This window comes from Cucumis sativus, chromosome 1 (assembly GCF_000004075.3).
Source record: "Cucumis sativus cultivar 9930 chromosome 1, Cucumber_9930_V3, whole genome shotgun sequence".
In the NCBI taxonomy this organism is placed as follows: domain Eukaryota; kingdom Viridiplantae; phylum Streptophyta; class Magnoliopsida; order Cucurbitales; family Cucurbitaceae; genus Cucumis; species Cucumis sativus.
In genome coordinates this window covers 9,801,227-9,816,612 of record NC_026655.2, presented here as the reverse complement: position 1 = coordinate 9,816,612, position 15,386 = coordinate 9,801,227, and the positions used below count along the sequence as shown (strand labels likewise).

The 15,386-nt window shown below is 33.4% G+C and overlaps 1 protein-coding gene across 1 annotated transcript; it reads left to right on the top strand.

Moving 5' to 3' along the window:
- Nucleotides 1-1,036: 1,036 nt before the first annotated feature.
- Nucleotides 1,037-8,569, top strand: LOC101219553 (crooked neck-like protein 1). Its single transcript, XM_031886875.1, has 8 exons — nucleotides 1,037-1,359; nucleotides 1,712-2,945; nucleotides 3,044-3,109; nucleotides 3,878-4,022; nucleotides 4,109-4,327; nucleotides 7,115-7,334; nucleotides 7,444-7,639; nucleotides 7,952-8,569. Exons 2-8 carry the CDS (start codon nucleotides 1,789-1,791, stop codon nucleotides 8,058-8,060), a joined length of 2,112 nt encoding a protein of 703 aa, XP_031742735.1. The 5' UTR covers nucleotides 1,037-1,359; nucleotides 1,712-1,788; the 3' UTR covers nucleotides 8,061-8,569.
- Nucleotides 8,570-15,386: the final 6,817 nt, after the last annotated feature.

Here is a 15,386-nt window from a genome sequence, read left to right as displayed (position 1 = left end):
GACATTCTCAACCCAATCCAATCCAACCCACATTTTCCGATTATTTGGATTGGCAATCGAAATAACACGAATTTAGTTTCCAACACTAAAATATGGGTTGAGTTTAGGGTTGTATTATTATTATTTTCTTTTTTCGTTTCTACTTTCTAATGATTGAATTTAGTTTCTACTGATGGTAAAGATGAGATCTGGCAGAGATGGACGACCTGAGGATGAGATATAACATTGAATGGTCGTCAAACTGTTGGAGACGAAGGTGAGTCAAACTGTCAAAGAAGAGAACATTAAGAAGGAATGTGAGTCAAACTGTCAAAGAAGAGAACATTAAGAAGTGATAAGAGAGTGAAGGGATGTGATGCGAATGATACTGATAGAAAATAGGAATGTCGTGCGTGAAAGTAAAAGAGAAGAGGAAGACCTAATTTTTAAGTTTTATTTTATTAAATAATATATATATTATATTAATTCGGGTTAGGTTGGGTTGAACTAAAATTTTCAACCCTCTAACCCAAGATCCAACTCAAAAAAAAAAAAAAAAAAATCCAATTTTTTTAACCCAACCCAACCCACGTTCTAATTCTAACCCATATAATATGAGTTGGTAGTTCGGGTTGTTAGGTTCAACCTATATTCTTACACCTCTCATATCATCTCAAGCCAAAGTTGCTTTGAGATGGTCCCATGATCATACTACATAACCATTATGCCAATGATATTGTCAAGTTCAACATTATGTAGTATGATCCTGGACAAAGTTGCCTCGAGATTCTCCAAGATTGGAAACGTAAGGAATATGTGGATAAACTCGAGACAAAAGTTGTCCCAAGATTAACATGAATTAACAAGGAAACTCAAATCACTTACCCGTGTGAAATATTAAACCAAAACTATGTGGTCCAATGTAAAATTTGAGGGCTATTTCAGTTGAGATAGTCAAAAATGCAACTTTTTAAAAAATTGAGCTAGTTTTGAAATATGAAACCAAAACAAATGTTTTTGTCATTTTCCCGTAAACACTCTTATTCATAGATGTTAATCTTTATCTTTTTAAATTTGTACGCTATAATCATGCTCCGACCCACACTTCTTTCTCCTTCGTTTTCCTCTTCCCCCTCATAGCCGTCTGCACTCGAGTTTCAACCGAAGGAGGCCTCGTCGCCGTTCGCTCTCCATTGCCGACCGTCGAAGGAGCCGCCACAGCCGCTCGCGTCGTCCGGTCAGTCGCGCCGTCGCTAGGTCTCGCTAGGTAGCGTCAGATCTGCTACTCGCCGCCGTGCTGTCCTCCAGCCCGTTCGCCGTTATCCGTCGCGCGCCGCTTCCGTGAACTGCCGGACATCTCTGGGTTTTGGTCAGATTCTTGTAAGTGCTATGTTTGTGGGTTTGGAATTCTTTTGGGGTAGTTCAAGAATTGGAAGCTAGTTTAGGGATCCCGAATCAAACCTTATTCTTGTTATTTACGTACTTAGAAAGTTGGGACAGAAGTAGGATAATAACCAATTTGTTCATTTTCACATTTTAAAAAAGGTAGCTGTTGACACTTTAGAATTTAGTCTTTTAGGTCAATGCAGTGGTTACAATTTTGTGTTTTGTTGAATAACCAAGCCACGACCCTTTGGATTTTGTTTCTTCAATTTTCACTCTGCATTTGAAATTTAGATTGTCCACTATTCTGTTGGCTGTTGCTATAACTCTTCTTCTTTTTCTTATACAGAACAATTGCTGTAGGCACCCCTTTGAAGGAGAAAGTACCGTTACTGAAGTAAGAAGAACCTCAACTACACTGAAATTATGTCTTCGTCCAAAGATGCGGATCCAACCCTAGGCTACCTCACCCGAAAGGATGCAGAGGTGAAGTTGCCCCGACCCACTAGGGTGAAGAACAAGACTCCGGCTCCAATCCAGATAACTGCAGAGCAGATACTTCGTGAGGCTCGAGAGCGACAGGAGGCGGAAATTAGACCACCCAAACAAAAAATTACAGATCCGACTGAACTTGCGGATTATCGCCTACGCAAGCGGAAGGAGTTTGAAGACCTTATACGTCGTGTCAGGTGGAATATAAGTGTTTGGATCAAGTATGCTCAGTGGGAAGAGTCTCAAAAGGACTTCAATCGGGCTCGTTCTGTTTGGGAGCGTGCCCTTGAGGTCGATTACCGAAACCACACCCTTTGGCTCAAGTATGCGGAGGTTGAGATGAAAAATAAGTTTATAAACCATGCTCGAAATGTTTGGGATCGGGCAGTTACCCTCTTGCCAAGAGTGGACCAACTATGGTACAAATACATACATATGGAAGAAATGTTAGGTAATGTTGCTGGTGCAAGGCAGATTTTTGAGAGATGGATGGGCTGGATGCCAGACCAGCAAGGTTGGCTCTCTTACATCAAGTTTGAGTTGAGATACAACGAGGTTGAACGTGCCCGAGGCATATTTGAGCGCTTCGTTCAATGCCACCCCAAAGTTGGAGCATGGATACGATTTGCCAAATTTGAGATGAAAAATGGAGAAATAACTAGAGCAAGGAAGGTGTATGAAACAGCTGTTGAGAAGTTAGCCGATGATGAAGAGGCAGAGCAACTTTTTGTTGCTTTTGCTGAATTTGAGGAGAGGTGTAAGGAAACAGAACGGGCACGGTGTATATATAAGTTTGCACTAGATCATATCCCTAAAGGTAGAGCTGAGGATATCTACAGGAAGTTTGTCGCATTTGAGAAGCAATATGGGGATAAGGAAGGAATAGAAGATGCCATAGTGGGGAAGAGAAGGTTTCAATATGAAGAGGAAGTGAGGAAAAATCCTCTAAATTATGATTCTTGGTTTGATTATATTCGATTGGAGGAGACAGCAGGGAACAAGGAGAGGATCAGAGAAGTATACGAAAGGGCAATTGCCAATGTTCCTCCAGCTGAAGAGAAACGGTATTGGCAGCGCTATATATATTTGTGGTAAGTACATCAAGAAAGGAATCCTTCTGTCTATCTCCTCCAATTTGGTTTTGAGCATACAACTTTTTTTGCTCATTGTTTGTTTCTACCCAATTTAGGATCAATTATGCACTATATGAAGAATTGGATGCTGCTGATGCTGAGCGTACTCGTGATGTGTACAAGTATGTTGATTTTGTTTTTTTGGTGTCAGTTTATGCAATTATAAGATGATGTTGAGGAACAACAGTTGAGAACAAAGGAAAAAAAAATCTATAAAATGATGTTGATATCTGTAATTGTGTTTTTCTGGTACTGTGGGATATCTTAAACTTTTTTGCTAATAATAAATTGCTATAACTTGTAATTGATTTTATATTTCATTTCATCTACGCCTGTATGATTCCATTTGTTTTTAATGTCCATGACAAGTAATATCTTCATATTGAATGTCAATTTAGTATCTCTTTTATTTTTCTTTTGCTTGTAATAGCAGTTAGAAGCCACCCATGTTTACTGTATTTCTTGATAACTTGTATCAAGGTGACAATATTTAAAAAGATAAAAGTTTCCTTTTTCTGTTGACCCGAAATTCACATTTCTATCCTAGAAGATATACTGCATCTTATCATTTTTTGTCAAGGAAGGTCCTCCTTGGTTCATTCTATGCTGTTTGGAGAAGGGCAAGTTATGTTTTCCTTTTATATTATCGTCTCTCTCTAGGAACCTGTTTTGTTTCTCTTACTTAGTTGTATGCCACATACACAGTAATATCTCACTTGCACAATGTAAATTGTGATGTTTTAAGCATTTAAATGTACATTGTGTTGCTCTACAAGAAGTTCAATATGCAATATAATTGTTTAACAAAACAGTAGATAGCTGTCTTGACTCTTGATAATAAAAAATGCATAAATATACCGAGTTTTTTCATTCAATATTAATTTTGGCAGGGAGTGTCTAAATTTGATTCCTCATTCGAAGTTTTCATTTGCAAAGATATGGCTATTAGCTGCGCAATTTGAAATACGTCAGTTGAACCTCAAAGGTGCCCGACAAATACTTGGCAATGCCATTGGGAGGGCTCCTAAAGATAAGGTAATGTGTAGAAATTTCTCCTCTCTTTTTCTGAAATTCATCTCATTTTGTTGGAGGGTTCATTTTATTGCTTTATTTAATAACAGATATTCAAGAAGTATATAGAGATAGAGCTGCAACTGGGAAATATAGATCGATGCCGTAAACTTTATGAGAAGTATTTGGTCTGGTCACCTGAAAATTGTTATGCTTGGAGCAAATATGCAGAGTTGGAGAGATCTCTGTGTGAAACTGATCGAGCCAGGTCTATATTTGAGCTTGCAATTGCACAGCCTGCACTGGATATGCCAGAGTTATTGTGGAAGGTACTTCAGTAACTATTCCTTTCGTTGAATGTTTTATTTAGTGTGTATGTTCACTATTTCTTCTGAAATGTCAACTTTAATAGAATTTTTGACGAATCATATAAATATGTTTGTCATGTTCTTTCACTCGTCTAAATTATCGGACTTCGTGGATCTATTTTGCCCCTTTATTCCGCAGTTCTGACTCTATGAAGCACAAAAACGATATGGATATGATAGGACACGAGTGCACGGCAGTATGCCAATTTCTAAAAAACTAGGATACTGATATGTTGAAGATGTGTTTGTTTTTCTTTAAAAAAATTTAAAATGTAAGTAAATCTATCATAAAGATACTAAATGTAACCCGCTACATTCATGAAAAAGTATAAAATATCAAGTTAATGACAACGGCACAAAATACAAGACAAAAAGCAACATCAAAGATTTTGAAGTACAATAGTCAATTGAATGCAATAGAAAAGGACTCAGATTGATTGGAGAAGAAGAAGAAGATTAGAGGGAGAACTGTGAAGATAAATGAAGAACTTCATTGAATTGTTAAACATCTTCATTGATACGGGTTCTTTGTCTCACATGCTTCATAATTTAACTCCTTTTCTTTCTTGCACAGTTCATTTAACTCAGTTTTGTTGGCTTGGAGCGATTGATAGTTCTCTCTTCACATAGGTTCTGTGTAAATAGAATCAGTTTGTTCAGATTGGTCATGTGATAACTTGAGGCAATTGAAAGTTTGCAATTCTTTTCTGTTTTGGTTTTGAGGGACCCTACTTTACTTTACATGCTACTGCCAACCAGACTTAATCATTTTGTGGCTGATTTTCTAGTGTGGACAAGGAGCTCTTGTTCGTTTTCATTCTGGTTTTGTTGTGCTCTTTTTGATAGGGAAATGGCGGATGTGGTTGCTTTCCTTTATCTTCTTGAGAGTCTCCCTCTTTGTCTTGGGAGTAGAGCTATTAGAGTTCTGAGCCCCAATCCTTTTTTTTGTGAAATGGAGACAAGCTTTTTTATTGATAGAATCTCAAAGTACAAGAGAATTAGACAATGAGAATAGTACAGAAGCCAAGTGAGAAATAGATAGATAGAATAAGGAGGCGCACTCGGACATCTCAACTAGGTTGACATCCCATAGCGCCATCATCATATCCCAAAGAAAAAGTAAAGACCATATAAATACCAGATACACAGTACAAATGAGCCAAATTAGACAATTTAAACGGAAGAAAAGAATCAAAACAGAAAAGACTGGTCTTCAGAAAAGCCATAGCCTCCATTAAGGTGAATGCCGAATGAAGGCAGTTCAATTGAGACAAATATCCCGAATTGAGTAGTCTTTGAATTCGGCATTTAAGGAGCACCCGGCTGCTGTGTTCCTTTTTGACGTGTCCAATCCTTTGGAAGAGTTCTTGTGCAAGTCTTTTGTCTAGTGTTTGGTTGATCCTTCTCCCCTTGGGGAGTCGGTCTTTTCGATGCTGCATAGGATTAAGGTTTCTAGAAAGGTGAGATACTTCACTTTGCTGATTCTTCACGACCGTATTATTACATTAGACAATTTAGTTAGGAAGATGTCATCGATGGTTGGGCCTTTTTATTGTATTCTTTGTTGAAAGGCAGAGGAAGAGTTGGACCATATTCTTTGGTGGTGTGAGTTCGCGAGCTATGTCTGAGACTTTTTTTCAAGACATTTTGCATGATGTGTGCTCGTTGTAGAGATGCCAGGGATATGATCGAGGAGTTCCTTCTTAATCTGCCGTTTGAGGAGAACAATTGTTTTCCTTGGCTTGTTAGTGTTTGTGCTGTTATTTGGGTTTTGTGGGATGAGAGGAATAACATGGTGTTTAGGGGGGTTGAGAGAGATTATAGTGAATCCTATTTGCCATCAGGCTTCAATCTCGAAGTTTTTTTGTAATTATTCTATGGACATGATTTTGTATAGTTGGAGTCCTTTCTTGTTAAGGGATTGTTCTTTTTTATGGGCTTTGGTATTTTTATGTCCGTGTATTCTTTTATTTTGTTCTCAATGAAAGTTGTTCTTATAAAAAAATGAATTATCTCTTGGTATTTGGACTTGAAGATATTAAAAGTATGATTTCAAAAAATGCATGAGTATATGACTGTGAAACAGTGTCCTGATGTGTGAAGAGTTGTTAAGTTAGATTAAAAATGTTACAATGACGTGATGACACTTTATTTCTTACCCTAGAGAATTTTAATCATGATGAACTTTAAGAATTTGGGGTATGTAGTTTTCGGTTTGAAATTTTGAGTTTACTCGAAAGTTGTAATATGATGTCATAGACAGTTTGTTAAAAAGCCCTCTAGGGAGTGCACCTAGGCTCAAGGCACAGGTCTAGTGCCTCGCTTTGACAAAATAAGGTGTGAAGCCTCAAGGCCCAAAGCTCAGCACTTTTGGACTTTTTCATTTTTTTAAAGAAATAGTAATTATTAACTAGAAGAATCAAGTTTACTAAGCCTAAATGCAAAAATTCTTATGTTTGAGGTTTTTTTCTTCATATTTTCACTTTAACTATGTTTCTCTTTTTAATGTAATATTTTTAAATGTAGTGCGTTCTTGCAAAAAAAAAAAAAAAACCATGCTTTTTTGGGCGTCTTGCGCCTAGGCTTCAGAGGGCCATTGCGCCTTAGTGCGCCTTGGGCATTTAAAAACACTGGTCACGTCATATTGGTCTTATCCGCATGTTTTCCAACAAAAGAATTGTTTAATGATGTAAATGTTACAGGTTGACGTGACAGCGAGTGTTATTCTTATTTTATTGTTTGATGTAGGCCTACATTGATTTTGAGATATCAGAACATGAATTTGAAAGAACAAGAGAGCTATACGAGAGACTTCTGGACAGAACAAAACACTTGAAAGTGTGGATCAGTTATGCCAAATTTGAGGCATCAGCAATGGAGGATGACAGCCTGCTTTCTGAATTACCAGAAGAGAACATGCAGGAATATCTTCATGCACGGAAGCAACAATGTATTCAACATGCTAGAAGTAAGGAAGCTGTGCATTATCCCTATGTTATCGTATTTTGTCAAGATCTTTCGTATTGGTATGTCATTCCTCAAGTAGAATTGAAATCTGACATAGTTTCATGCTTCAGGGGTCTTCGAAAAAGCTATTACTTACTACAGAAATTCAGCTCCAGAGTTGAAAGAGGAGAGAGCTATACTCCTTGAGGAATGGTTGAATATGGAGACGAGTTTTGGTGAGCTTGGTGATGTCAGCTTAGTGCAGTCTAAGCTTCCAAAGAAGCTTAAGAAGAGGCGTCAAATTGTTAGTGAGGATGGTCCCGCAGGGTATGTGACTAACTTGATGTTTATTCCAGGGGTCAATTGTTATCTTGTTGGCAAATTGTCAAGTTAGATTCTTTGTACTGTTTAAATTTGGGGGTAAAATGTTGCAGTCGAGAACTGTTTTTCCATTTCTGTTATCTCCTCCCAACGGTCTGAGCCAGTGTAAAAAGGAAAAGAAAAATTGACATCTCTATACAAACTACAAATGGCTTTTTGTTGCACATTCACTATATGGAGGCATTATTGTAGCGTATATACTATCCATAGTTTCTTTTGAAGTATTTCATTTACTGATGTTAAAGTTTTCTTTGACAGGTTTGAGGAATACATAGATTACTTGTTTCCTGAAGAAACACAAACTACAAATCTCAAGATTCTTGAAGCTGCATACCGTTGGAAGAAGCAGAAAGTTGATGATAATTAATTTGGCCTTTCTTTCATTCCCTGCCCCTCACAGTGGTCCTTGCTTGTGTATTTTGAAAGAAGGCTTTGGGCTTCGCTGCAGAACTGGCAGTGCACCTGATACTCTTGGTGCGATGGAGTTGCCTGATGTGACTGGTAATTTTAAATCGTCTCCTCTGGACCTATAAATTAAAAATCTAGTAATTGGTGTACATACAAATTGTTAGTTTTTTCTTGTAGCAATTTGTCAAGAGTAGCTGTAGATTACTTGATATCCCTGTAGGAGGTAGGGAGATGGAAGGGCCTGTATGCTATGCTATGTTTGATTCATCTTTGTATTCTTGAATATAATGGATATAGAGGATTAATTGAGTACATTTTTTGGCTCATGTTTGAGAAGAAAATTCAGATTTTCTAACTTAGAAAGGCCTAATTTCAGAATAGACATGTCAGGCTATTTCAAAGTTTTCAGATTTTAAATCTGAAAAGTGAAGAACACGGAATTCACATCTATGAATGAGGTTTGAGATATCTCCCTTTCTTATTTTTTTCCGATATGCATCTGAAATTGCTAATAGCTAATCAATTTACATCTCTCTAATTTGCAATTGTTTCCTTATAAGTATTTTTTTTCTTTCAATTTATAGTCTCCTTCACTCTCTGTATAGTATTCAATCGTGTTTATACTACTGTTTGCTCAGGAATTTGTATATGAGTATATGGTTCAATTCTTTACTTTCTGGAACGTAGGGCTTTGAGATTCAATGAGGATCTAAACTTGTCTGGAGAATGTTGTCAATTTGTTGACAACTTGAGCAGGATCTGTTTTTCTCAAACTTGTCTGGAGAAATATTGCCTTTTTCTTGACAGCTTACTTGAAAGTATCTGTTCTATAGATTCTATATTTTTTTGCCTTTTTGTACAATTTTGTTTTTTGAGCGTTCCAGTACTATATATGATGTGTCTACCCTCACAAGGAAACCTAGTAGAATATGAAGAATGAACAGCACATGTACTAAATATCTATTCTCTTTCTTCAAAGACTGTGCTGCGTCAATGTGTCTACATTCAAAATTCCGTTTTCTAATGATTTTGATTTTTAGTTTTTGAAATTTATGCTTGTTTCTTCACTGTTTGAATGGTACGACGTTCACTTTTCTTTATGAAAGGTTTGAATTCTTGGTCACATTCCAAAAGCAGTTTTATAAGAATTCAGAGTTTTCAACAATATGAAAACTGTTCTTTTTCTTTTTTTAATAATAATAAAAAAAGAACTAAGAACTGTTTCTGAAACCAAAAATGGCTGAGTTTTTTCTTCGTTAAGCTTAACCAAAGATTTACCAACTATTTCAAAAAAAAGAAAAAGAAAAACAACATAGATTCTTCGAGTGCATATTCTGGAGATGAAGTTCATGAGTTATGCATTGTTAGCTGAATGGTTTATACTTTGGAACTATATTCAATCACCTTGCTTATTGCCTTCTCCATTGTTGCTTATGTTGATATAAATTTCATAGCATATTCAACATTTGCATGACTGACCATAGCCCATTTTCTAGTGCCTGTTCAACATTTTTCTCTATGGTTTCTTTGCTCAATTTCTGCACTTCATTTTGTTAACTCGATAAGGTTTCCTGGAAAACATTGCACAACATGTACTTGTAATGAATAACTTTTTCAGCTAAACATGATGAAAAGGCAAAGGATCCAAAGCTCTTAAGGACTTCAGGAGCAAAAGTTTTGGGAGAATGGTGATGCATTTATTAAGATGGTAGGGTTATTCAAAGGTGCCAACCTATTGGTTAAAGCTTTATTAAGCCTTTGGCCAAGAGATTGGAGGTTTAGAGTCTATTGTTTAAACATAAAAAAAAAACATCAGATTTTATAAGCAACCATGATAATTAGTTGAAGCTAATAGAGCAGACTATTATCATTTTATTTTGTGGCACGCCTAGATTGATATGTTTTGGAAATTTGGAGGTTTATATAGGAAAGCAACTTTCGAGCAATTAGAAAATTGGACAAATTATGTATACTTCAATCAAATTTCAAACTTTTGCCAACTTCTTAGAGCTTGGTGTGACATTATTTTTTTAGATGGCCAACTTGCTTCTTGAAACTTGGCTGATTCAATTTGTATTTTGTTATGTGATCAGGGTACAATTGAAAATCTTAAAATGCAAAAAAAAAAAAAAAAAAAAAAAAGAAAGAAAGAAAGAAAGAAGAAGTAGAAGAAGAAGAAGAAGAGAAATTGGAAAAAATTGTATTAATTTTGTACATTAAAAAGTACATGAAAAGAAGTGGAAGAAAATCAATTGTATTAATTCTTATCTTAAAATTTTATTTTCATCAAATTGCAACTTAAATTTAGACTTAAAAAGAGTTATTTTCATGTAATGTATGGGGCATGTAATATGACTTCAAAGTAATTTTTCTTGGGTGAAATTATGAACTTTCTTAATAGCTTATTCAATTATTAGTTTCTACCAAAGGTCATGTGATTAGTAAATTTTTATAAATATAACAAAACACCAGTTATGTATTAATTATAGCTTATGTGTTATGTATTATTTATAGTTTATGTGTTATGCATATATTATGTTTAAAAGTATCTAACTTATCCCAGTGGTTTAAATTATATCGTTTAGATTGAATGAAAGATTTCATAAAATTATTTGCAATATTAATATTTTTGTGAAGGAAAGATTTCATAAAATTATTTGCAATATTAATATTTTTGCAAATTTTACAATTAAAATCACTTGAGAATTATGTTTTTCGATAACTATATGCTAGACACAAAAGTATGTTATATAGATATCGAATTCAACTTAATTGGAGAAAACAAATAAGTTTTAGAAATTAAAAGAAAAATATTTTAGTTTCTTATTATGATAAAGGAAAATCTCTTATCTTCTCATCATTGAAAATCTTTTATCTTCCTGTTGTGAAAAAAAAAAGAAAAAGAAGAAAAAGATATCATCAAGAGATAATTTACTCAAACATAATCACCCTATCAAGATTACAGTTTTCCAAGATTCAATTTTTTTTTCTTGCATTCAAAATTATCTCATATTTAATTACTCCATTAATGGTACTATTTTTCTCACGATTGAGTTGTTTAAATTTAACATATAATAAATTATTCATGTTTAAATTTCATAAAGTTTGGTATAATAAACTATGTTTTATTGTCCTTTTGTGTTATGTTTAAATCACAAATAATTCAAAGCATGTATTTGTTTGAGATTATTTGATATTTATAGTATAAATTTTATTGTGGTTAATTGAGGTGTTTGGTTAGATATTGTTAGTATATCCAAACATAACTAATGTATCTAATTTAAGCATTTAAATTATAGTGATGTGAAATTAAATCTGGCATTAGTCAAGTATAAATATTATACATTGTTGTATCTTCCAAAGAAGAACTTCAATTATTTAATTTTATTTGATTTCGTGTTTTATCATTATGTTTATTTCTCAAAGCAATAATGTATAAACATATTTATTTTGTAACTGCATCATCTGCTTCTGTTTCTCTTCATTTCACATACTACGTCTATTATTAAGTTTAATGGACTTGATTTCTCTTATTGGTGCGAACAAACGATTCCATCTTGGAGTTTTGGATCTTGATTTAACATCTTAAGTGATAAACCTGTTGCAATTACTTCTGGTAGCAGTGATGAGAATATATATATTTTTTTATAAAGCTAGGGAAAAATCAAATAGATTGAGCCTAATGTTTATGCTCAATATTTATTAAATAGGGTTCATAGTAAGTCAGTTCCAAAGACACCTTTTGAACTGTGAACAGGACGGAAAGCTAGTTTAAGACACCTACATGTTTAGAGTTGTCAAGTGGAAATAAGAATTTATAATCCACACGAAAGAAAATTAGATTCAAGAACAACAAGAGGTTTCTTCATTGGTTATCCAAAAAAATCAAAAGAATATAGATTTTATTGTCCTAACCATAATACAAGAATAGTTGAATATGTAAATGTAAGGTTCATTGATAATGACATAATTAGTGAATTTTGGAACCATGTAAAGTGAAAATTCAATTAGGTAGAGTGAAAATTCATTTATCTATAACTTCTTTTCAAGTTGTTGTTCCTATAGTTGTTGACTCTATTAACAATTGACAAGACGAACAAATTAATGGTCAAACACCACATAATGATGTTATTACAAATGAACCTATATTTGAGGAACCACAAGAAATAGAGTTAAGAAGATCGGTAAGATCAAGAAGATCAACTATTTCTGATGAATGTGTGGTTTATTTGCATAGTCAGAATTTGACTTAAGTATTGATAATGATCCAGTTTCGTTTTCACAAGCCATTAAAGGAGATAATTCTGCCAAATGGTTAGATACCATGAAGAATAGTTAAAATCTACGAATGATAAAGAAGTCTGGAATCTTGTAGAATTGGCTAAAGAAAGTAAAATAGTTGGGGATAAATGAGTCTTTAATATCAAACGTGATTCAAATGGCAATATCGAATGATACAAGGGTAGACTTGTTGTCCAAAGGTTATACTCAGAAAGATAATATTGACTACAAAGAGACATTTTCTCCTATCTCGAAAAAAAGACTCGTTAAGAATTATTATGACTTTAGTAGCTCATTATAATCTAAAGCTTCATCAAACGAATGTGAAAATTTCTCTTATAATGAAAATTTAGATGAAGAAGTGTCGTGGATGAACCAAAATGCGTTGAAGGAAAGGAACATATGATGTGTAAATTAAGGAAGTCAATATATGGGACTTAAACAAGCTTCCAAATAATGATATTTTAAGTTTAATGATACCATCAGGTCTTTTGGCTTTAAAGAAACATATTTATAGTTTATAAAATGACTATGTAATATGGGCGATCAACCAAAAAATGTAATATGTTTTCTTTTTCAAGCAACAAAGATTCAAATTAGTCTATAAAATGACTTGATCAAAAAGTTCAATAATATTATAGAGAAAGGTAAATATTATAAAAAATTTAAATGTTAAAAATGTAACGAAAAGAAAAACATTGTATATAAAGAAGAACTCATTTAAGCTTTAAGATATATCTTTAATATATTGTTATTTTTTAAATTTACCACTACGTACTATTTAGTTATTTTAGCAAAAATATATATTAACAAGGTTTCACGTGCAACCCATGTTAAAAATTTATAGTCTTTAATAAAAATGTAATGGACTAGTTGGCCATTCAAAACTAAAGGGCATTTCTACCGATGGTGAATGATAACTTTTAGAAATACAAGATATTATAGTTTTTTATTTAGAATAATAAAGAAAAAATGAGTTGAAAAGACGCTCACTTGGAATAAATTAATGAGAAAAGCTCTATTATCCTATTAATGGTTACAAAATCCAAAATTTTATTTTATTATGAATTTTCGTGTTTATGAATGCATGAAATGACAAAAAAGAAGTATATTACACGAGCAGTTGTAGCTAAGAATTATAAAGAAAGAAAACATTCAAAACTTAACACGCGATGACTAAGTCAAATGACAGCAACAATCACACAGTGAGTATACCTTGAATTTAAAGGTTTGATTTCTCCACTTCTACATATAGTCAAATAAAACGACTGAGGATAGATTTGTTAGAGAATTGAAGAGTGCACAATATGGAGGAATGAAACATATATGGTCAAATAAAACTGCTTAGGATAGATTTATAATTTGTGTAGTGATGGAAGAATTGAAAGGGGTATATACAGAGATGTGATATATAATATCTAACTCAACTAGCCGGTATGAATCTAATGTAATATTTGTTTCTCTAATAATAAAATTGTTAAAAACTGTTAGTAAACCAAGTAAAATCTATACATTGGTTCTCAGTTTTGTTTACATTTTCTATTTATCTTTGTCGATTTGTTAACAATCTAGTTTGTAAACAATTTTTTTATAGTCATCATTATATTATTGCAAGTTTGTTAATTTAATATACGAATGGCATAACTTTAAATGTGTAACACGTGCTAAAGTGGGTATGATGTAATGGAACCTTATGTAACTAAGTTGGTAGATATAGGGATTAGGTAGGTATCGTATATACAATATCTTGAATAACAAATATAGCTCGTTTGAAAATTAAAATAATTATTATTTTAAAAGTAAAATAGAAATCATGATTAAGAAACAAACTCCAACATAAAATAAACATAAACATAATTCAATCGTAATTAAATTTCTTTTAAAAATTACACCTTAAAATAATTAAGTTTTGGTTCAAAAGCAAACAAAATAAAACCTTTAACAAGAAAAGAATAGAAGATAAAAGTACTCTCAATTACATGTGTTATGAAACAAAGAAGTAGACTAAGAACAAACACTCCCCTCAGAAAAAGCAGAGAGAGACCTGAGAGGATCATATGCTCTCCCCAAAAACAATACCCATAATCTTCCCAAGAAGAGAAAGAGGGAGCAAAAGAGAGCCCAAAAAAGACGAACTGAAGACTGAGAGAAGGGGCGCTCTTGCCATCCAATGCGCTGCTGAATTGCAAGAACACCCACACTTTGGACAAATCCGAGTCAACATCGATGCAATCACCTCAACTTAATTAGACTCAACCACGATAATAAAAGAAGAGACCTCCAACGGTTAAGGCAAAAGAGATACCTACCCTTCCTCGATAGCTTGTAAACTTTAGTTTCATGGTTATACAATAAAACTCTAACATTGTATATAACAATAATTAAGTATCAATATCTTTGAACTAGATGATTTTACAAATTAAATTTAGTTAAAAAAATAACACATCGTTGAGGAATTTTGTTTCTCTCACTTGGCCTTCTTTAAAACTTGATTAGATTTCTTGATGGAAAAGAATGAACTAGTTAATGAGAGGGTAGATTTAGCTTTCATCTCCAATAATTAACACCTAATCTTCTAAGACTAGTTAATCTTATGGAAACCAATATCCACCAAAGATCTGACATAGCATTTGTAAACTTTTAATATGTACAAGAATTTTAATGATATCAAAATAAATGTAGTTCAATTAACGGCGTTAAAACTTGATCGTAAAGGATCTTGAATTTAAAGGTTGGATATCTCCGTTTCTACATATAGCTAGTCAAATAAAATCGCAACTATAAATATGTTTGTTTGATGAGGAAAAAGGTGAAAAACGCACGATATAATGGAATGAAACATATATAGTAGAATAAAACTACTTTAGATTTATTTGTTTAGTGATGAAAGAATTGAGAGGGTACAAGAAGGGATAGAATGGATGGCCACTATGATAAAAGTATGAAAAGTTAGTGTTAAAATGTGAATGGGTGGAACTATATGGATGGGTTCTTGGTGGATGCA